The 21,509-nt window shown below is 37.8% G+C and overlaps 1 protein-coding gene and 1 long non-coding RNA gene across 12 annotated transcripts in view; one reads left to right on the plus strand and one right to left on the minus strand.

Annotated features, from left to right (window-relative positions):
- Positions 1-21,509, plus strand: part of MYT1L (myelin transcription factor 1 like) — a 303,376-nt gene that overhangs the window by 259,142 nt on the left and 22,725 nt on the right. For all 10 annotated transcript variants that reach the window (XM_066314864.1, XM_066314863.1, XM_066314867.1 and 7 more), the window contains 3 exons: positions 10,248-10,310; positions 14,964-15,047; positions 16,407-16,628. In XM_066314864.1, the coding sequence (XP_066170961.1) occupies positions 10,248-10,310; positions 14,964-15,047; positions 16,407-16,628 (369 nt within the window). The remainder of the gene's footprint in view (positions 1-10,247; positions 10,311-14,963; positions 15,048-16,406; positions 16,629-21,509) is intronic.
- Positions 908-11,502, minus strand: LOC136358817 (uncharacterized). Of its 2 annotated transcripts, XR_010743165.1 has the most exons (4): positions 11,424-11,502; positions 2,872-2,965; positions 1,755-1,969; positions 908-1,439 (listed from the first exon to the last, which is right to left on the minus strand). It is a non-coding gene; the product is annotated as an uncharacterized lncRNA (long non-coding RNA). The 2 variants fall into 2 exon arrangements; XR_010743166.1 differs by lacking the exon at positions 1,755-1,969.

The following is a 21,509-nucleotide window of genomic DNA, read 5'->3' on the forward strand; positions in this document are numbered from 1 at the left end:
GAGGTAAGTTAGCACTCAGTGTGGAGCATGAGTGTAAAGTCAGCCACATGAAAAATTAGAGCAAATCTTAGAGGGTTTCAAGAATCAGTATAAAGTCACACAGAAAATCAGTAACAAAACTGGATTTCCCTTAGCTGCACTTTTCATTAGCCTTCTTACTAGACCAGACTGCCTCTCACAGTCTGATATAATTCACACTCAGTATTTTCATATTTCTTCACTTAGGCTTCTGACGAATGTTTTAAAGCCTAGAGGGAAAAAGCTGCTTGTTTTCATGAAATGAAAACTGGAGTATTTTGCTCACTTGCTGGGGATGCCTCACCCCAAAATAGAAAATAGTATCTCTGCTTTGTCTGTCTGGGAAAGTGAAACTTCTGGGTTTGCTCCCTTTATCCAAATATTATCCTGTCCCTGGATGATATATGTTTCTGGAGAGAAACACAGGCATGCAGAAAACATGTAAAAAGCAATCCAGTGTAAGGAACTTCATGCTACAATAGAGCTTCTCAAGGTTAGTAGTGAGCACAATGCAGCGGCTGCATGTAGAGCAAAAGAAGTCTCAGCCTTAAGATGCAATTAGTCACCTAAACGTTTTACACCAAACTGTTATTTTTACATTACCTTTCCAAATATGCACTGAAAATCATCTTTTTAATTGCTCTTTTGAAACAGGAGTGTAAGAAACAAGCTGATAATAATGAAGAAAAATCCCTACCCATTACCCATTTTTGTCACCTGGATTATTTTAATGGGCTTGGGGTTTTTTTACAAACATCTTAGCCCTCATGCTGCCCCAGATATATTTCCCAGAGAATTCCCAGGTGTTTACAATCCTATGGATTTATGGCTTTGCCATAATACTAGGCTGAGAGAACTCACTTTAGAGGCAGGACACTTGCTTCTTTCTTTAATAGGTCTAGAAGTATTTTATAAGCTTGGTCTTTCATACTTATATTAGATACACCATTTTGAAGAAGGACATATAAATTGCACTTTCACCATGCTCTTTTTCTTTTCATACTTCACACTCAGCCTTTTTTTTTCCCCCATACATTTGATCGAACTCTCTCCTTTCCTGTGATCTTGTGGAACCCTTCTCTTTGTTGTTTATGCATGCACAACTTGAACAAGAAACAGATAAATAGAACACCTAAGGAATGGCTACTACTGACTTGTGCCCAATCTCCTGACAACAGCTTCAGTGGATTGTTATGGCCACAGACTACATGAAAGCTGGTAATCTTTTTTTCCTCTCCTTTTAGCAATCCTAATCTGACAGTTTTTCTCAGCATTCCTTGCTGTGATGCTGACCTTTTTGAGTATTCCAGATTCATAGATTTTGAAGTAATTCCAAACTTCCAGGAAACTCACAGAAAGTGGCAGCTTCAAGGTGCTGCCCATACTACAGTGCCCATCAAACACTCTGTTAATTGCTTTACCTAGAACAAGATACACAAAGTACAGAAGAGCAGAGCGTGGGAGAGGCAACAGCACGGAGTTGAAAATTCAAGAATTACTCTATTGATAATTTTAATGTGTTCAAGGTAACCAGCAGGTTACTGACTATAGTGTTCATTTCTTATCAGGGAAAAATTACCTGTTTAAAGAGGGAATTTTCAAAGTACTCAACATTCAGCCTAATTTTAATTTAATTTTGAGCTAAAACTCTCAATTTCATCATAAACAGAAAAGTTAAGCTGGTTATATGAGCTTTTGAAGACACTTTTTAAGGTGAAGAGCACCAAATTTTATACCTCTGTTACTGTCTTCAAGTGCTTCACTTGGACCCATTGTCACATGCTGGGAGCTATAGAAATCATGTCACTGGCTATTTTGCAAACCTGGACCAATCTTGCTGTGCAGTGACTGAGTGGCAGATATTCTTGAGAGGATTACTGGTTCCCATAGTAATAGATCAACCAGGAATGGGATATTATCCTTCAGAGACAAATGTATCCACATACATTTACTGATAAAATGCCCATAAGGGTTTTTGATTAATTTTTTGAGTTGATTTTTTTTTTTTTTGAGCACAGGCTTACAGAAATGCTGCTAGGAGACAAGAGAATCTGCATGGCTTTGTTCCTAGTTGTAGGGCATGTTCTCTTAAGGTTGTCTTCTCCTGCATTTCTCCCTGTGCCTCCATCATTTTATGTTATTCCTTCACATACAAATGAAGCTTTTTTCCAAAGGCTGAGCTGTTTGGAAATGAACATCTGAATTTGCATATGTTGGAACTGATTCATCCCTGCTGCCAGGAAGTGCTCTCTGCTGCAGGGAGGGGATCTGCAGCTGCCCGGTGCTGCCTCCAAGGCAGGCGATGCTGGCAGGATAAAAAGTATGGGCAAGGTGCCCAGGGGGAGAACTGATTCACAGCTTCCCCCTGGCATCTTCTGAGCACAGAGCACCCCCTGGGTAGTGCACAGAAGCTATTTCACATTAGGCACATACCCTGCCTTTGGCAACTGGCATGTTAAGGGAGTATGTGCTGGTGCTAGATGTGAGAACAGCGGGCAGCACGTCATGGCACTTGCTGCTGGGAAGCTGGGAAGTCCTGACTGGTGGCAAAAGAGGCAGCATGCAGAGGTGGTAATGGAAGGCACAGGCACAGGAATATTTTTTTCTGAAGCAGTATAATTAATTTAAACACATTGTGTGTATCTGCATTCGAGTGCACGGAAATATTTTATGTGCCAGCATGATGCATTTTAGGCTGCTTATAGGATAAATGGATTTCAGTGTAATTAAAAAACATGCCAAGTTCTTTCTGACACAGTTCAAAAAATGCAGAAAGGCAATACAGATAATAGCAGCAGCTAACAACAGAAAAAATAGTACATGCAGAAAATCAGGGAATTAATTAAATTTTACCTGAGGAGAGGAGTATGCAGTCAGCACGCCCCAGTTCAGAACCATTCAGTTGCTGGGGATTTCTAGCAGCAAAGAGAAAGAGACAGAGCAATCTCTACAGAGATAAAAGAGACTGAAGTTACTCCATGAAGCCTCTGAGCCAAAATTATTTTAGTCTCATGCCTGGACTAGCTCCATAGGCCTGGCATTGTTACTTCATGGATAGAAACACTGTACAGTAAAAGTGGCAACAATAAATCTTTCTATTCTACACTTCTTTCCAATCTCCAATCTCTACTTCTCCCAATGTCTTCTGAGAGGGCTCAGTAATGCTCCACCAGGAGGGATCCTGGTCTGGATCTCCCTGCTCTCCTGCCCATTCCCACTGGAACTGCATTGGATACAATGCCAAAAAAAAACCCCAGAAAAGATAAAAAAAAAAAAATTAATTCACCCATTTGCCATTCCACCACATTTTTTTTGTTTTGCTGGCTCTTGTAATTTCCTGAAATCTTCTTCCTTTATATCTGCTGTGGGTTGGCATTTAAATTTCCCTATTACCTCCAGTGAAACCTGTCATATCAGTAGCATTCTGCTAAGTGAGAAATGCTAGAAATATTTTACATGTGGAAAAGTGATATTCGGGACTTTTGCTAAAACTAAGTTTCTGTGCTTAAATACTCCTTCTAGCTAGAACAAATAGAAGGAAATAATTAACATATGAATCTAAATTTAACTTCTTTAATTTTTTTGGATTACAATGCATCTTTATGAAACTTTGATATTTATACAGGACTGACTTTGCACAGTCATTATAGGGTACATTTTTGAAGATTGGAACATAAGTTTAGCCTTGAATATGAAAACAGAGAAGTAAAATCTCCTGAAATATTCATTATCTGTGTGACTGTCCCATAGAGTTTGTGTTGCCTCTTGAACCAATCCAAATGAGCTCAAATGAGCTCTGAATGCAATTTCCAGAAGTGCCCAGTGTTAGCCTGGTTCAGCTCCTTTTGAAGCCAGTGATAAACCTCACAAGACTTCAATTAAAAAAAAAAAATGAGGGCAAGATACTTAAAATGACTCATTAAGTCTTGACAGGTGATAAATTCTGTATTAGGGTTTCACACACAGCACTTTCTCCTCTGACACAAGGGCAGAATGTGTATTCAGTCATTTCAGCAATGTGAGAGGACCACAAGCAATGCAGGTGGCAGGAATGATAAAATTAGCTGGGAGAAAAGAGCAGGAGGACAAGAAGGGTGATGAAAGAAAAGATAATGGGAAAAAACAACAAAGAGGAAGGAGGAAAGAAGAAAGAAACATCGACTTCAAGGTTATTAGAGATCATGAAAGGATAAAAGATGGGGGAGGAACAGAGATCGAATGCATCAGCCAAAGGGAACAGAGAAAAAAAAGAAGCAAAAGAGAGAGAGAGAAAATGTTAAAGCTGCAAGAAGAGACAAGAAGAAAAGGATATGGGAAACAAGGGAGTAGAATGCAGCAGAGAAGTGCTGGAGAGGAATATGGAGGGAAAGCAAACTATGGAGCAAAAGCAAGTAGAGGTGTTTGCTTCACCTCAGGAAGATGGTTGAAAACACAGTGAAAGTTACCAGGAAAGAAAATGGAATGAGTGAAATACAAGAAGTATGTAGATATGGCACCTCTCTGAGGAAAGTTAAGGGAAAATAAATCCATCCTAACAAAACTGTTTTTCATTGCAAATTCATAGATAGGTTGGGTAGGTAGAGGGTTTTGGTCTAGACCTCAAATAAAAGTATCATCACTGGAATTCAAAAATCAAATGCTATGGTAAAAAATAGACAATAAAAACCCCAGGATTAAAATGGAAAATATCTGTGTTCCTACTGGAATTAGAACAGACAACAGCTTTTCTCTGTCATCATGAGGAAAAGAATCAGCAGCATTCCCACTTCACATACTTAATTAGAGCTTGACAGTTTACCAAAATACCTGGGACTGGAAATAAGTATTTTACGGGTTTACATATCCAGATTGCTTTTACAGAGCTGGCTAGAACAGTAATGGCTGGGAGGCATTGCTCTGACTACTAAGAAGAGTAAAGACAAAATGAGTTGCTGCTCTCTGTCCAGTTCCTGCTAAAGAGGTGTTTTCATAACAATAGCCAGAACACTGGCTCTTACTGACACACCTGTGGCCAAAAATCTGTACTGAGGACCACAAAGCTCTGTTCATGATGCTGTTTCTCACCCTGGACTGCTCCCTGAAGGTTAGTGATGACTGGCATAGGAAGGAACTAGAGAAAAGTTTGTTCTCTCTTTTGGCCTCTGAGCTAGTTAAAAAGAGGACTTGTTTGTTAAGAGCTGCAAACCTGTAGTTTTTGACAAGCCCTCAAACTTGTAAAGGGATAGACACTCAATAAACCTACTATACCTCGCAAAAAATCTTGTATTTAATTTGACAGACCTTCTTCTCATCCTTTCTCTTTCTTGCCTTCTCCTTTTTTTCCTCCTCTTTCACATATTCAATTCAGGGAACTGCAAATGCAATTTCTTTACAATTTTACTTTTGTAACCTTTTGTTTTGGGACTATCTCACTAGAAAAAAACCCACAAAAAACCCAAAACCAAACCAAAACAAACAAAAAAACCCCTGCAATAATTTGTTTATGAATCTACATGTAGTTTCAGAAGATATACAGCATTTTAGCTGCAAACAGAACAGTGAATAAGAATTTACTAGCTTCTTCTAGCGTATTTTCCTCTTCTATGTAATTTAGACTCTATTGTCCAATTTTCCTCTGCCAAATTCTTCCCCTTTCCACTGATGTTTTTAAAATACTCTCAGATCTTCAGACAAAACCAGAAATGCAAGTGTTACCATGTCTGTCTTCCAGCCTCCCAACCTGTGAATTCCATTCCTGGTGATTCAGTCAAATAAAGTAGAATCTCAAATAGCTGGAAACCACCAGACAATAAAAAATTCTGCTATGAAGAAATCCCACAGGAAACAATTATATTTTTCTAGTCTTTCTGAATCTTCAATAGAAAATCGCACCTCTACTATAGAGATTGACAGCATGGTCAAAATAAAGCTATGGGAAAGATATAATTTTCTATTAATCCCTGTTCTTTTGCAGTGTGGAACATTAGGAAGAACCATTCTGAATTTCTGCACCATTTCCAGATTTGTTCCCCTGTTCAATTCAATATGATTTTTCTTTTGCTAGCTACATCTGCTTTAAATGATTAATTAGTGATTCATAGGATATTATCTCTGATAGACTGTATTTTTTGATACATGTGTTCACAAGGGAAGACTGGATCCAAAACTTAGTAGGTACAAAGTGTTGTAAACAGTAAACATCAGTCTTTAGTGTTGATCCATCAGTTTATGGGTCATGAAAGGTATTTTGTAGGAACTCGTTGCAATTGGCCAGTGTGAGAGAAACTGATGGTTTAATTCTTTTCCATGGGAGCCTATATCCTTGGTACAAAAATAAAAATATTGAAGTAACTTTTTATGTCTTTGCTTTATCTCTATGTTTTGGATTTATGTTTTAAAATAATTTGAAAAAGTCAGCCACAGTCATGTACAATAATGAGAAGGAAACTATTGCACTTCTGTCTTTGCACTTTGTGTAAAATTCTATTTGCTCTCATGCTAGTAAAGCTGTAACTAAGTATATACACTACATGTAAGCTTATCTTGCTCCTGTAGACCTAGATAAAAGCTTAGGAATGTAGGTTTAATTATGGGTCTTATTTGTAGTGCCCTGTGCTGGTGAGAGCTGGGGCAGTCTTGTGAGCTGAGGTTTCAACAAGACTTTTAACCACTGGCATTTGGAAAAACCCTCCCAGAGTTCATTTGGGCATTGCATCCACTTCCTTCCCAGTCTCAGAAACCTCCCTGAGTTCTTCTGCCAGAAGTTTGTTTTAACTGCTGCACACCTTCAATCTTTCCATAGTGAGGAATCAGTAGCAGAGCTTAAGTGTATACTTCTCAGTTTAACTCTCACCCTTTTTTCTCCTGCTGTTGAATCTAAGCCAAATACTGAATCCAGCTGCCACAGCTGTTGCTGTTCTGCTGCTTGCCCTACTTCCTGTTTCTGCTTATTTTCCCAAAAAATGCTTCTCTGAGATGATCTGTGAAATGAATGGGATATCAAGGCACTGCTAACTGCATTCCCCTTTTCTGACAAGCCCTTTCTTTTGCTGGATGCCCTGCATCTGTAGTCAAGTGCTAGTATTCTATGTCCTGAACTTCACTCTTCACACAGTCAGTTCCTTTTGTCACCTCCCTCATTACAGTACTAAAGTATTTCCTGTGCTACAATAAGCTATTATGTAAATTCTACGAATGTGTTTCTGATCCTGCCAAAACAGATTTGCTTTAAATAAGCAAGGAGAACTGCAGCTTTCTTTTTCCACATACTCTGATAGTCATTTTCAAAGAGTTTCACATCACCTGCCTCTTACAAGCAGTGCATTTTTCTGGCATTGTTGTTTGTACTATAATTAAGTCATATATGTATAGGTAGTAAATTATAGCAAAGTAGTTAGGTGTATGCATGTCCTACATATGTTCAGACATTTGGAAAATACAGACTCCCAATTCCAATAGCACAAATAAACAATAAACAGCTTCATAGTTGTAACAGATTGCTGCATATCTGCATCCTGTGTGTCACACTGTTGAGAGCATTTCCCACAGAATGGAAACAGCAGAAATATAAGTGTTCCAGGGTTTTAAAATGTTCTTACCAACTGCACTAAACTTTCATTTTGTCTATTACATGAAAGTATATATAAACTTTTGAGATTTGAAAACAAATATTATATTGCCAAAATCAAAATTTGAAAGGACTTTCTGAAATCCTTGCCAACATACAGACCTTATCTGATTTAATCAAAAGTACATTTTTTAACTGATATGAACTGTGCAAAGCCATTTCTGAAGATACTCAATTCAATTTACAGCAGGATGATTTCTTCTTTACTTTGGTTGTTAATTTTTTTTTAATTACACAGAAATAAGCTAGTTTTTAAATTGTGTAAGACTGTCCAAACGGTTGAGGTGCAGTGATCTTATTTTAAGATGGATGGATGGGATATACTGGTGCATCTTATAAATCCTTTTTGTTAAGACACTATTAATCATGCTGCCTGTAACAAAAAGTTTTGGAAAAGATGGGAAAAAAATTGTTCCTTTTTTGCTAATGGCTTATCCTGAAAAGGATAGAAAGTCTGGAGAGGGAAATGGTGGCTTCAAATCATGGGCTGATAAAGAAGAAATCCTTGTAGCACCCCAGACAGACTGCAGAAGAGTAGTCCCATAGCTCCAGGTTCTCCTTTATTCATTTAAATGCTGTAGACATGTAGAGCCAAAATTTAGTCAATTCCTTTAATTAATTCTCCCCATATATTATGATTCAGCATCCTAGGGGCTTTAGTCAGGCTTCAGTGATGCAGCTAGTCTTGATGGAAATAGGCACTGGAGACTGCTGAAGCTACATCACATAAAAAAATCATATGAAACAAAAGATTGACTCTCTGTAGAGCTCAAAACATTTGCTTAAAAAAAATGAGAACACATATGTATATATATATATATATATAGCGAGATAGAGAGTATTTAAATTATAAGACCCTTCATGTTAGATGCCCTCACCGCTTATTTTTTAAAGTAACCAAAGCTTATTCTAGCCATGTGCAACCACAACCAAGAAAGGGCAAGTGGCATACAGACTGAGTTATGACTTCTTTATCCAGGATCATAGTTTTACCTAATTGGTATCAGAAGGATCCATTGCAGAAATTAAAGGCTTTATCTTTCTATAAGAAGAAAGACTGATGTGTAATGTCAACCTGTATGTTGGTCTTTAAGAGCTATGTTAATACATCTTTCCTGCAAGATCACAGTAATATATTTGGTCCTGTGCAAAGACAAAGAGAGAAAGAGGATTGTTTCTAAACACATTGTTTAGATTTCTTTTCCAAAGTGCACAGCCTGTTTGGGATGGAGAAGAGAAACTTAGTGTTGTAGGGAACCCCATAAGTTTTACCAGCAAACTGCTACCATATTTTGATGTTTTCTGTAGAGTAACGAAACTGGTCCAGATGAAGATTATATGGAAACTTCATTGAATAAGATAAAGTTTAATTTATGTCTTTCAAGGTAGGAATAATCATGTTTGAAGTTTGGCCCTACTGAGCTCCTCAGAAGTAGGTAATGCTTACTAGCTTAAAACAGCTAAAATTCATCTTAACGGAACATGACAACTCCCTAGCACTGAACTCTGGGTTGCTTCTTTACTGGTTTTAAGAAATATTCAAGTCTATTCTAGAAACCTTGTGAAATAAAAGCTTACCAGTATGGACCAACTTTGAGGAAAGCACACACGTAACTAAAGGGTGAAAGTCAAAGTCTCTATGAACTCCTGATTCAAATAGTGGAAAAATACAGTGTTATGGAAATCTGATGTTATAGAATGTAATATCTGAATTTGTGAGCAAGCTTTTTTGAATTTGAATGCTTTCTCCAAATGAAGCTTTAAATAGCATGGCTAAAATTCAAAACTCAGGCTCAAGAAAAGTTACTTTTTTGAATTCATGTAGCATTTATCTGTTCAGTAAAATGCATATAAATTAATTCTTTGTCTTTTCTGTGATTTAGTATAGCAGTTCAAATACCAGCTAATGATTTTATTTAGCATTATAATGTAGCGTTTTCTGTGGTGATCGCAATCATCTTTGCAATGTAGAAAAATCCATCCATTTTCTTTGATGGCTCTAATGTCATTCCACTATTAGAAATTCCACTGAGGGCTGTAACATTTTTGTCTGGTGCTGTAGCTTGGTGTTTGGTACTGTTTGGGTGGGTTTACCATGTCTCTGCAAGAGGCTAGCATTACTTCCCTGTCTACACACTTTCATTTTTCTTAGGCGTTTTCTTTGCTTCATGGAGATGTGAAGGGGTCTCTTCACCATGAGGTGTGACCTCATGACACTGTGCAGTGATTAGAGCAATAGCTCCAGTGGAAAAGAAAATTACCCACTGCAATGTTAGCCACCACCTAAGCATACAGCACGGGGATAGTCCATTTGCTGTCAATTCGACTTGCTCCTGGTGGTGTAGGGATGTCATATTGCTGGGAAATCTCCACTAATCTGCCAGTACTTGAGATATCCAGGAAGCACTGGAATGGGCAGCTGAGGAGTAGCAAACAAAAACATTTTATGAATGAAAAACTGTGTTTGTCCCTGGTGTGGAATTAAGCCCAGGTCTAGCAGTGGTTAGGGATCCCAAAGGCTGGCTCCTGAGGAAACAAGAACTGAGCCAATTAATATTTTTAAATGGGCAGTTACATCTTTCCTGTCAGTAACTTCTGGGTGTCTCTTCCATTGTTATTCTAGGTGTCCCACCCCTGGGTGTGATGGCTCTGGGCATATTACTGGAAATTATGCTTCTCATCGAAGGTATGTAAAGACAAGGTTTTGTTATTTAAATCATATAACTGCAGGGCTAGAAGGCGCCTTAACTGACCTAACTTCACTCTCTGAATACTGAAGTAGGATTGAGTGCTGCACAGACATACGTTGGTCTAACTCACATTAACCACTAATGGATAACATTTTTCAGCTTCAGCATGACTCACTTACCAAATAGGTAGGAATATTTTCGCTAATATATAGCAAAATCTTTATACAAAATAAATTCAGTTTCTCTGCCTTCTCTAGTAGCCTGAGAAAGCAATTCAACATTCATGTTTCTGTTGCTTTACATTCTGAACATCTTAACTCCTCACAGTGTGGACTCAAATCCTACTCCTGCATCATCTTCCCACAAATTGTATTTCCTGAATGTTTGTGTCACTCCATTTTCCTTGAAATGCAAAATTAGACTCTGTTCTGTACCTTCTCTCTCAGGTGATGCTTTATCAGCTTTAATCAGAAGGGGAAAGTACGTCTTGCATCGAATATGCACCAGTCTTGTCAGTACATTTCAGAAAAAAGTTTAGCTTGTTCTTAAATTGCAACACTTCGTGCTACATCAAGCCAGAAGAAACGCAAAAGAAATTTATGGGTGAAAGCTGCCTAAACTATAATTTTACCAAGGGCCAAAGAATTCTTCTCATTCACTAATTAGGACATTGACCAGTTATATTCTAGAGATAATAGTATAAGTGCTGTGTAATTAACAATTCCCCTGTGGCTATTTGAGAACTAAATCTGTAGAGAAAAGCTGTGCCATATTTTGTAAATATCTATCCACTGTTTAATCGAAGAATAATAGTGAATAATAGTGTAGTCTATCTCTCTTATGTTAGTAAAGATGATTTACTCCCACATCAATTTTAAAGTTGGCTATCACTAGTCAATACACAAATTCTCAGTTTAAATGTTTTCCCACTAAAAGCAGCAAACACTTCAAAGTCAAAACATAAATAAAATTAGAGGTTGGGAACATGCCATATTTTACATGCTGTGAAAATGAAAGATCACAATATCAGTTTCTTTAATGCAGCATTAAACATCAAAAGTACAAAAACATTAATAAGGAGAAGATGTAAGTATTTTAAAAGCACTTACATGATGCAGCAGATTTAATCACACTTTCAGAGGAATTTAAGGCCAAATTTAGAACTTCATTTAACTATATGTAAATATAGTTAGTAGCTGATAAGCTACCACTCTACAGTATTATGCTTGTTATAACTCTACCCCAACTTCGGGGAAGCTATTTATGTGTTTGATCATCTATTCAACCAGAAGCAGGTGGGAGAGTGAAGATGCAGAAGAAAAGTGTTACTAACAAGAAACCTAAAAGCTGGCAAGGTTGGTAGGGGAGAATCACTGAATGTTGATTCATTTTTTTAAACCTTTTCCTTGTGCATTGTCTCCTGGCCACTAAAGGATTGGACCATAAGCTGAATGGTGTTACCTACTTTTGTCTGTAAATTCTTACCTTCTTGTATATTTGCAGATGACTGCTGGACCAAGGTTTCATTTGATTGTGCAGCATAATCAAGTATATATAAAGATATAAAAAGTTGTTCTACAAAACAAACATATCTAGAATTTGCCTGGTCCATTGTGAAACACATGCAGCCTTTTGAAATGCCACCATGCCTATATTGACCACATAACCCTTTCATTTCTCTTCCAAAAAGGCCTCTGGCAACCGCAAAGGCCTCTGGCAAGGCAGTCTTTGACTGCCTGCAGGCACAGAAACACTGACACATAGTCAGTGAAGTAACATTTTCTTTGCTTAAATCCACAGATGTCCTCAGGAGACCTGTCACATTTACATAGAGCCACTCTTACTCTGTTCAGATCATATCTGTCAAGGCCATTTCTGAGGTGGGAAGGCTGGCAAAAGGAATGCTTTTGAAGGGTAGCAAACCAGTAGCCTAAATCTGGAGCTGTTAAGTGCGGAAGACCCCATAGCATGTTGTCAGCTGGGCTTTCTAATTCCCAGACTGAAAATTACCATTTAGCTCTGTCTGCATCTGAGTTAGCATTTTAGTTTGTGTTTGACACCATCAGCTACAACCTTCTCAGTTTCAGAAGGAAAGGAATGAGACTTCTCTCTTAAATGGCTGCTGAGATGCCTGGGTATCATCAGTATTTAAAATGGCTGCTCAGCAGCAAGCATACATGAGGCAGATTTAACTCTGCCATAACTCTGCAATTCCACACAGCTCTTCAGTTTATGCAAGAAATTATAGCACCATGTGCTGTGCTGAATTTCCCTATTTTGTCTTCATATATGAGGAATTAAAGTCATAGAAAAATGAAGTAATATGCTTATCTTGTAGTAGCTTTGGTCATTACAGGATAAAAAAACTAAAACAAAGGCTCATCCTTGATATATGTTTTCTCAATGTATCCACTGTCAGAGGAAAAATGAATTAATCACAGCCTCAGAAACTATCTGTTGGAAATGTCTGTTTAGAAGACCTGAAAGGTCTTAGAATTTTCTAATAAATCATAGTACCAGAATAAAAAAGATCCAGAGACATGATGCAACAAAATACCAAGCAGTGGGTGATAATTAAATTGATTTAATATGCAGAAAGCTTTAAACCATTAGTCAAGACAGAAATTCTTTGTTCAGGTTTGTTATGAAAATGTCATTATCTAAAAGCATACCCATCTGTATACCTACTAAAAAAGTACTGCTTTGTGAGGAATCCCTATTAACTGTTTAGTTTTCAGATGCAAATTCTGATTTTTCTCACACAGTGAGTACAACTACTCTGAGAGATAAAGGAGGGGTATCTTTAACTCCAGTCCCCCTCACCCTTCACTTTCTGCAGACCAGGTTGAGTGTCAGGCAGTGAACCAGCCTGGTCTTGAACTGTTCCTTTGCCCCAGAACCAGCTTCCTCTTATTCTGAATCCTTTAGACTTTCCTCCTCCTACTTCCTTCTTATATTATTATTTTTGAATAAAATTGTTCTTAATTGGCACAGGCTTTCTCAGATTTAGTTTGTACACAAGGAACTATGGCAGTTTGGTGTCCATGATGCAAGCTGGAATAAACCGGAATAAAGCAGTTTGCTTTCAAAAGGAAAATGGTTGGTTACATTTAAAATGGAAAATGAAATGGGATGAGAGCACAGGTATCAGAGTGTAAATGCCTATTTATCAGTGTAAATGCTGACATGACCCGTGGCATGGCACTGACCCTGAGGCAGTCTAAGACTCCCAGGCAGTTCTAAGATATGATTTGGGGCTCAGTGTGGGTCCAGATCATTCTTTACAAACAATATGGGTGTAGCTGTCCTGCTTTACAGAGATAGAGGGCTTAGCTGTACAAATGTGAACTTTCTGGTCTTGGGTTCAAGCAACAGTTCTTGTTCACTTCCATTTAACGCTATAGCTGTAGCCATGACATCTCACTAAAAGTTTCTAGGTAATGTCCAATATCCTGCGCCAGCATTCCTCTCTTTCTTTAATTCACTTATTTATGACTTTGCAGCATGTAAACTATGGTTTTGTCTGTTCTTCACTTTCTAACACAGAATTCTGTCTGTGATTGAATCACCTTTTTCTGTGCTTCTTCCCCTCAGTCCTCACTGCTTTTAACAGGACAAAATAACTGAAAATTTTATTACCGCTCTTTCTGTCTCTTCTTCGCAAAGACAAGACCCACTACACAAAACTCAAGTACCTTTCCTCATGCTGAAAACAAAAATTTGATCTTCTATTTTGTTTCTTTCTCTAGGGAAATTTTTCTTTGGTGACACTGCTTTTTCTTTCATGTCAACACTTGAAGGTGTTCTACTGGTGGATTTCTTTTTTTAATGTGGATAGTTAAGATGGAAATAATATTTAAATAGAGGACCAAGCATGACTTTTTTAATAGACATAGTTGTGTCCTCAGATATCAACTACCTAAAAGAATCTTTAAAAATCTGTTAAGATCACTGTCAAGTCTAAGTGGTTTCTCTAATAAATTCTTCATATGCAAAGGGAAGATGAGCTTGTGTAGTTGAAAAAAAATTCTCAGTCTTGCTATATGTAATGTTGGTTATCCTAACATATAACTTTGTCTCTACCAAATCCTTTTGTCTGGGTGAATTCTGGGCACTTGAATACCTTCCCTGGAAGGCATTGAAAGCTCTGAGCTCTGTCACGTTTTTATTCAATCATTCTATAGAATTGTTATGTGATGTTCAGGAAGTTTTGATGTTACTAATGTGCACCTGAGAGAAATCTTTAGTCCTACGAAGAGATACTCTCATGTTTTCTATTCTTCCATCCCTCTCAGACATAGAGGACATAATGTCTCTCAGCCCTGGCTTTTATTCCTTTAAAGATGCCAATACTGCTGCTGAGTCAGCTGGAGGATTTGTTAGGCAGAGGGTTTAAGAGCTGCCTTCCCTGACTCCTCAGGGATTTCCTGTGTGTGTGGACTGCACAGTGCCAGGAGTCCTGTCCTGTCACAGAGCCACACATGTGGATCCCCTGGTGGCTGCTGCAGCTCTCCTTTTTAGCCCACCTGCGCTTTGATTGTGGAAACTGGATAGGATTGCCTGTTTTGCCAGTTTCTTGGATAAAGTGTATTCCTGTAAAGTGTACCCAAGAATGAGAATTGCATTCTAAAATGTTTTCTTTCACACAGTCTTTCAGGCTGTCCACGAGCAAAGAAAAGTGGAATCAGGATAGCACAAAGCAAGGAAGACAAAGAAGACCAAGAGCCAATTAGGTGAGAACAAATATTGTCAAAGAGCCTCTGTAGGTTTTATAAGGTTTTATATATATCTTCAGGGTTTTTTAAGGCATAAGTATTATTGTGTGATAGTTATCTAAGGGCAGAAGACCACATTGATACATACAAGCAAATCTAGTATCTGTGCTGATTGTTTTAGCAAAGGATACAGCATTAGCCAAGGATACAATCATCTGTAATTTAGAAATAGTTTAATTCTTCTTTTTCACATGATATTAAAAAATCACTTAGATCTTTATCTCCTAAATGCCCCCTAAACATGTTTGCAAACCATACATGCTAAATAAATGTAGCTGTGGGAATAGAGAATTGAGTATTTATATGAGACTGCTGCAACGGATCTGATTGTTCATGCAGTTTGCAAGGGAAACAAATGCCTACCTGTAGGTCTTGATTTCTCCTTGCAAGGCACTCTGATATCAGTGGCCACTGAACTTGGTGGATTCAGTGACTGCTTAGACCATTCAGGACCAGATCCTCAGTGCTCAGTGGAGAGTTGCAGGAATATTTTAGTTCACAAATAGTAAAGTAATTGGCCTTTAGTTTAGACGTGTGTTACATAGCAACACATTAAAAAAAAAAGGCCATAATTTTCTTTAAACATTTAACTTTGAAGATTCTAACCTGTTCCTTCTAACCTTGGTTGTTTGGTTTTTTGTATACAGAGTATACAGAGCAGTACACAGAGCAAATATATAGGGGGATTCCAAAGTAAGGAAAACCATCAGATGAACACAGAACTGCCTTCATTGGTCTCTAGGCTGTAGCACAGTTTCATATCATCACCCCTATTCAAAGAGTGGTTAAAGGAGCTCAGCATTTCCAATGAGATGGTTGGATCACATCATAACTAACTGTGTATACATGACATTCTCATGACTTCAGAGAAGTCTTCTTTGGGTTCCATACCTATAAATAAAGTGTACCAAGGATTATACCAGGTAGTATTTTGTGCATATAGGGGTTTTATGGGGAATTTTGCTGCTGATCAGAGCTCAGTAGCAAATATTTCAGTTCTGCTGTGATATTTACTGTGATAAACACCTGCAGTTCAAATACATATCTCAGTCCTTTTGTTGCAATTGAATAATGTCAACAGCTGTGACTGCATCTACTGGCTAGCCTCCTTAGGATTTATCAAAGAACTTTTTTTTCTTCAACTTTTAAAGTTCTGCTTGTAATTTTATCCACTACAGGGTATCTTAACTACTTTTGTGACCACAGTGTAGGATAATTCTTTCCTTTTCATGTCAGGTTTATTTTGACTTTGTTGTAGAGGCTACCAGGTACATAATGGCAAGACAATAAAGTTTATCTCATCTATCTGCTATACAGATGTCCAGTTCCTGGCTGTGATGGTCAGGGCCATATAACTGGAAAATACGCATCCCATCGCAGTGCATCAGGGTGTCCTCTTGCTGCCAAAAGGCAAAAGGATGGGTACCTAAATGGCTCACAGTTCTCTTGGAAGTCAGTGAAGACGGAAGGAATGTCATGTCCAACACCAGGATGTGATGGCTCAGGACATGTCAGTGGTAGTTTTCTTACTCATCGTAGGTGAGTAACTATGACTTAAGTTTTTCACGTTTATTTTTTAAATCAGATTTAAAATACAGCTTTTTGTCATGGCATTTCTCTGTTCCTTTTGAATTTCATTATTACATCAAAAAATAATCTGCTTATGTGTATTTGTCATATAACTGGAAATCCAGAAACGCAAGTTTTTAATGCAGATACAGACCTGCATTTGACTCTATAATATATAGAAAATTTTAGGGGAAAAATCATTCATGACATTAGGTTTCTATTGCTTTATTGCATATTTCTGGACAAATTACAGTGTGGCAGACATTGTAAGACATATCTGAGTCCACCTTATTTTCAGAGATTTCAAATAATTCTTGATTCTGAAACACTGGAACATGGAACTGAAGAATATTAGGAAAGACTTAGATAAAACCAAAGTACTTTTCTTAATTTGGTAATGAACATGTTTGTTGAAAACTATATATGTAGAATCCAGTACATTATTTAAAACTAATGGAATGTAAATATTTGACAAAAGAAATACAAAGATTGATTTTTCATAAACTTGGCAAAAATAGGAGAACTTCAATGATAACATTTTCCATAGCTTGTGGAAGGAGGAGAAAGTGGCTAGTCTATTAAGGATAAAACTTGCTGCCATTTTAGATGTTAGATTATGAAGAAACAGGGATTTTTTTGAGCTCTGACTGGGAATCTAGGCCTGAAATTACTATAATGTCAGAGCAAATTTCTTATTATATAATCGCTAATATAGAACTCTATTACTTCAAATATGTCAAGCTGATGTCCCTAATTTGTCACCCTCTCCAGGCAGACCTCAGTTGAACTTCTGTACCCTTCAGTTAGCTAAGCCAATTTGATCTTGTTTTGTAGTCAGTTCTAGACACAGAGGTGAAAAGTGTGCTTCTTCCTTCTCTTGCCTGTAACTATTTCCTTTGATTCTTTCTTTGACAATCCTTTACAGCTTCACTCAGAAGCCTTATCCTTACTTCAACCTCTCTAAAATTTGTGCATTTAATTGGTATTTATTGTTTAGGCTCAGAGTTGTTTTTCTACTCAGTGTTTTATGGTACCTACCATGAAGGGATTCTGGTCCATGACCTGAGGTGTTACCTGAGTAGCCAAATGTATTACACAGCCTGCAACTCCCAGAGGCTTTAGGAAGTAGGAGATGCAAAACTGACCATTTTTGCAGATACTACATGTGGGTTTAACTTTCTGAATTTCAGTAAAACACCAGTATTAATGTTCATGTTTCAGTTTGACTTTCTTCATAATGGTGTAATATTTATTTAACTCAGAGGGATGTGTTATTAAAATTTTGAGATTATTTTACTTTTACTTAAAAGGTACAATATAATTGCTGGGAGATTGCTTTTAAGGAGTATACACATAATACTTACGTTTTTTCGAGAAGAAAACTCTTGCAAAAAGAATAACTAACTTCTAAAAGAAATGTACTGATAATAAGTTTAACAATTTAAAGGGCAAATTGTGGCTAGATTATTTTTTTTAAGCAATGCTTTAATGAAAAAAAAAAACCTAATAGAGCAACCTAAATATGACATATAGCTACAGAGCAGCCATATGTGTTTTTTAGTACCACTATCTTAAGTAGAAACAGAGACTTGTATATGGCTTAACTCATAAGATCAGTTTTTGGGCAAAAAGGTCCATTGTTAGAGGAGAGTACCACAAGATGAAAGGTTGCTTAAAAAGACTGATGAAGTAGATTGATCCTGCTTAATTGCCTTGATGTAACAAAGGGCCAGTATTCTAAGTTGTGAGCAAATGAGCAAATAACAACTTCTTGAAGCTTCCATAAGCAGTGGTAATGTCAATAACAAGCCATATTATTTCTAAAATATTATTAATTCTTATAGAATTCTTAAGGCTGTTAAAGTGGTTGGTTCATTTGCTCACACAAAGAAAATCACATGGTGCCATTTTAGGTGCTTTAGGATTACTTATATGGCCTTCAGCTGTTGCTCAGAAAGGTAGGTCCAGTGTAATATGTATCAGCCTTAGTGATATATCTTCTCAAATAGCATTTCATGCCTGTATATGGACAACTGAATCAAACCCTGCATGTAGGATTGCATGTCAGAACTGTTCACCTACTTTAAGAATCTGCTTGTACAAGATGTAGGATGCATTTACACCCCTTCCAGGATCAATGGATCCTGGAGACTTGACCACTTCAGTGAAGTGGGCACCGGCCTTTAATCAGTTGTACCATAAATGTCACTGAGTGTGTCAAGAGGGAGTGGTTTCCCCTGCCTACAAATAGGTACTTTATGCCATTTGAAGTGTTCTTAGAGCATGCAGCCGTACTGGGCTGGCTAAAGTGACTGAAGACTTGTGACTTGAAGACACTCCATTCTTTGATTATGACAGCTGAGAGCTGAATGTGCCTGGCTGGGCATCTACAGGGGTGCTGGTCTTGTTAAATTAATGGGCCCTAGAGCTCCATGGCAACTTTGACATAGTTCTCATGCAGATGTTTAAACCCAGGTGTCATAATCTGGAGCTTGATCCCACCTAAATCATAGACTCTTCATTTTCTTAGGTAAGGATGAAATACTCCCTCACTTCAGGTGTATCCAATCTAACAGACTGTGGTCCCATCTTCTACCACTAATAACATTTTGCTATACAGCCATGGCTGTAAATCTCAAATTCTCACCTTCTGAAGAGAAGCAATGCTATGCCAGTTACACAGTGAGACCAGATTTATGGACATTCTTTTGCAGGTCGAGGTTTCAGTATGCACAGGGGGAAAGCAGGGCTGTGGCCTTTAACTGAGCCAGTAAAAGCTCCTCAGGAAAGAGTAGTTAATGTCTTCATTTTTGCCTGTACACCTTGATGCTCTCCTATCAGGATTTTTTTCCTCCCCGTGGAAATATTTTTCTATCAGCAGACTTCTCTAAGCATACATATAGATTCATTGCATGTGTAGTTGTCCTTTATGTCTTCTCTGAGATTTTTATATTTTGCTGTTTTTAGATAGCTGTTAAATAGCTGTTAGTAAAACAGCTGTAATACTCTGGAAATGAACAGCAGACTGGCTTGTGAAAATTATGCCGGCTGTTGAATTTATCAAATATATGTTAGGAAAGATGTTTTTCAGGTAAAGGTTTCTTAGAGCTGCTGTTGACATTGAACACATGATATTATTGCTCTGGTATCAATGGATACCAGAGATGACCCACAAGTAAATCAATAAAAATCTTCTCCAACTGATATGTAGGAGGGAATTTAAATATATGCATATTCCTACATTCACACTAATGAAGACGAATTAAGTAGCCAATGAAAAAAGTCATGAATTTCAGTGAATTTTGAATCCTACCTTATGATCAAAGTACCAACAAAAGTTTTATATTTTTTATGTTTCACTGCCTGTTTGCAGAAATTTCTGTAAATAGTTTCATTTTGTCAAGGAGTTTGCATTATGAAAGAATGGAGAAACAGTTATCAGGAGGGACTTAAAGCATAGGATTAAGTTGCTATGCTTCAAAAAGGAGCCTCTGCTAGGAAGAGAGGCCAGTGTGAAATTAGGTGACCTATCAGCAATATGAAAATGAATTGGAAGGCATGTAAGCATGGAATCAGTAGATAAATAGGTTGTAATGAAATGTAAATTGCCTATTACACTGTAGCTTTGCAGTTTAGTTCTTGGACAGACCCTTCAATCCCTGTATTTGATTTAAGAAGATTTTTATGGATGTTATCATTTCTAGTGCTGTGATCAGTGGGAACTTTCTCAGAATATACTTGGATTTAGCAACCCTGCTCCTTAGCACAGGGAGCAAATGTGCTTGTGCTGACTTCAGTGGAAATTACCCGCAGAAATGCCTTTTCAGATCTAAAACTGTGTTCTTGATCTTCAGCTCACTTTTATTTACATCAGTGTTCACCCATTTCAAACACATGAATGCAGCTTTTAAATTCCTATTACTAAGGAAAACTGTTGTGGTTTAACCCCAGTTGGGACCTCAGCCCCACAGAGTTATTTGTTCACTTCCAGCAGGATGGGGGAGGGAATCTGAAGTGTGAAAGTGAGAAAACCCATGGTTAGAGATTAATAGGTAAAGAAAAAGCCACACTCACAAGCAAAGCAAAACAAGGAATTAATTCACTGCTTCCCATGGGCAGTCAGGTGTTTAGCCATTCCCAGGAAAGCAGGGCTCAATTAATGGTGTCTTGGGAAGACAAACACCATTGCTCCAAATGTCCCCTCCTTCCTCCTTCTTCTTCCCCCAGCTTTGTATATTGAGCATATGTTGTAGGATATCCCTGGGGTCAGTTGGGATCAGCTGTCCCAGCTATGTCCCCATCCAGCTTCCACCTTGTGCACCCCCAGCCCTATCAATGGTGAGGTGGGGTGAGAAGGACAAAAGGCATCGAGTCTGTGTGAGTACTCCTCAGCAGTAAGGAAAACACTCCTGAATTATCCATGCTGTTTCCAGCACAAATCAAAAGCATATCCTCATACCAACTACACTGAAGAAAATGAACTTTATTCCAGCCAAAGCCAGTGCAAAAACATGTTAGTAGAGTTGTAATATACAAGAGATGATCAAATTATAATTTATTTTTCCCTTTGACAAGCTAATGCTAAGTAGAGTTGAAAGCGTAGAGAAGGGTGATTTTTCTTTAGTGAACTTGTATCCTTGCTGAGGAGAGTAGGACTCCAAGATCCATAAAAAAGTTTATAGAATGGGATTTGTATTTGAGCAGCAAGGGCATGCCACTGTGTTTGCAAAATGTCTAGATCTGCCAGGGGAAGCAATGGACATCATCTACTGCCCTTTCCCTTCTGAAGGAATGTATGCAGAAATTATCAAGTGGTTATGGGAGATGATTACATATGACACTTGTTACAGG

This window comes from Sylvia atricapilla, chromosome 3 (genome assembly GCF_009819655.1).
Source record: "Sylvia atricapilla isolate bSylAtr1 chromosome 3, bSylAtr1.pri, whole genome shotgun sequence".
NCBI lineage: Eukaryota > Metazoa > Chordata > Aves > Passeriformes > Sylviidae > Sylvia > Sylvia atricapilla.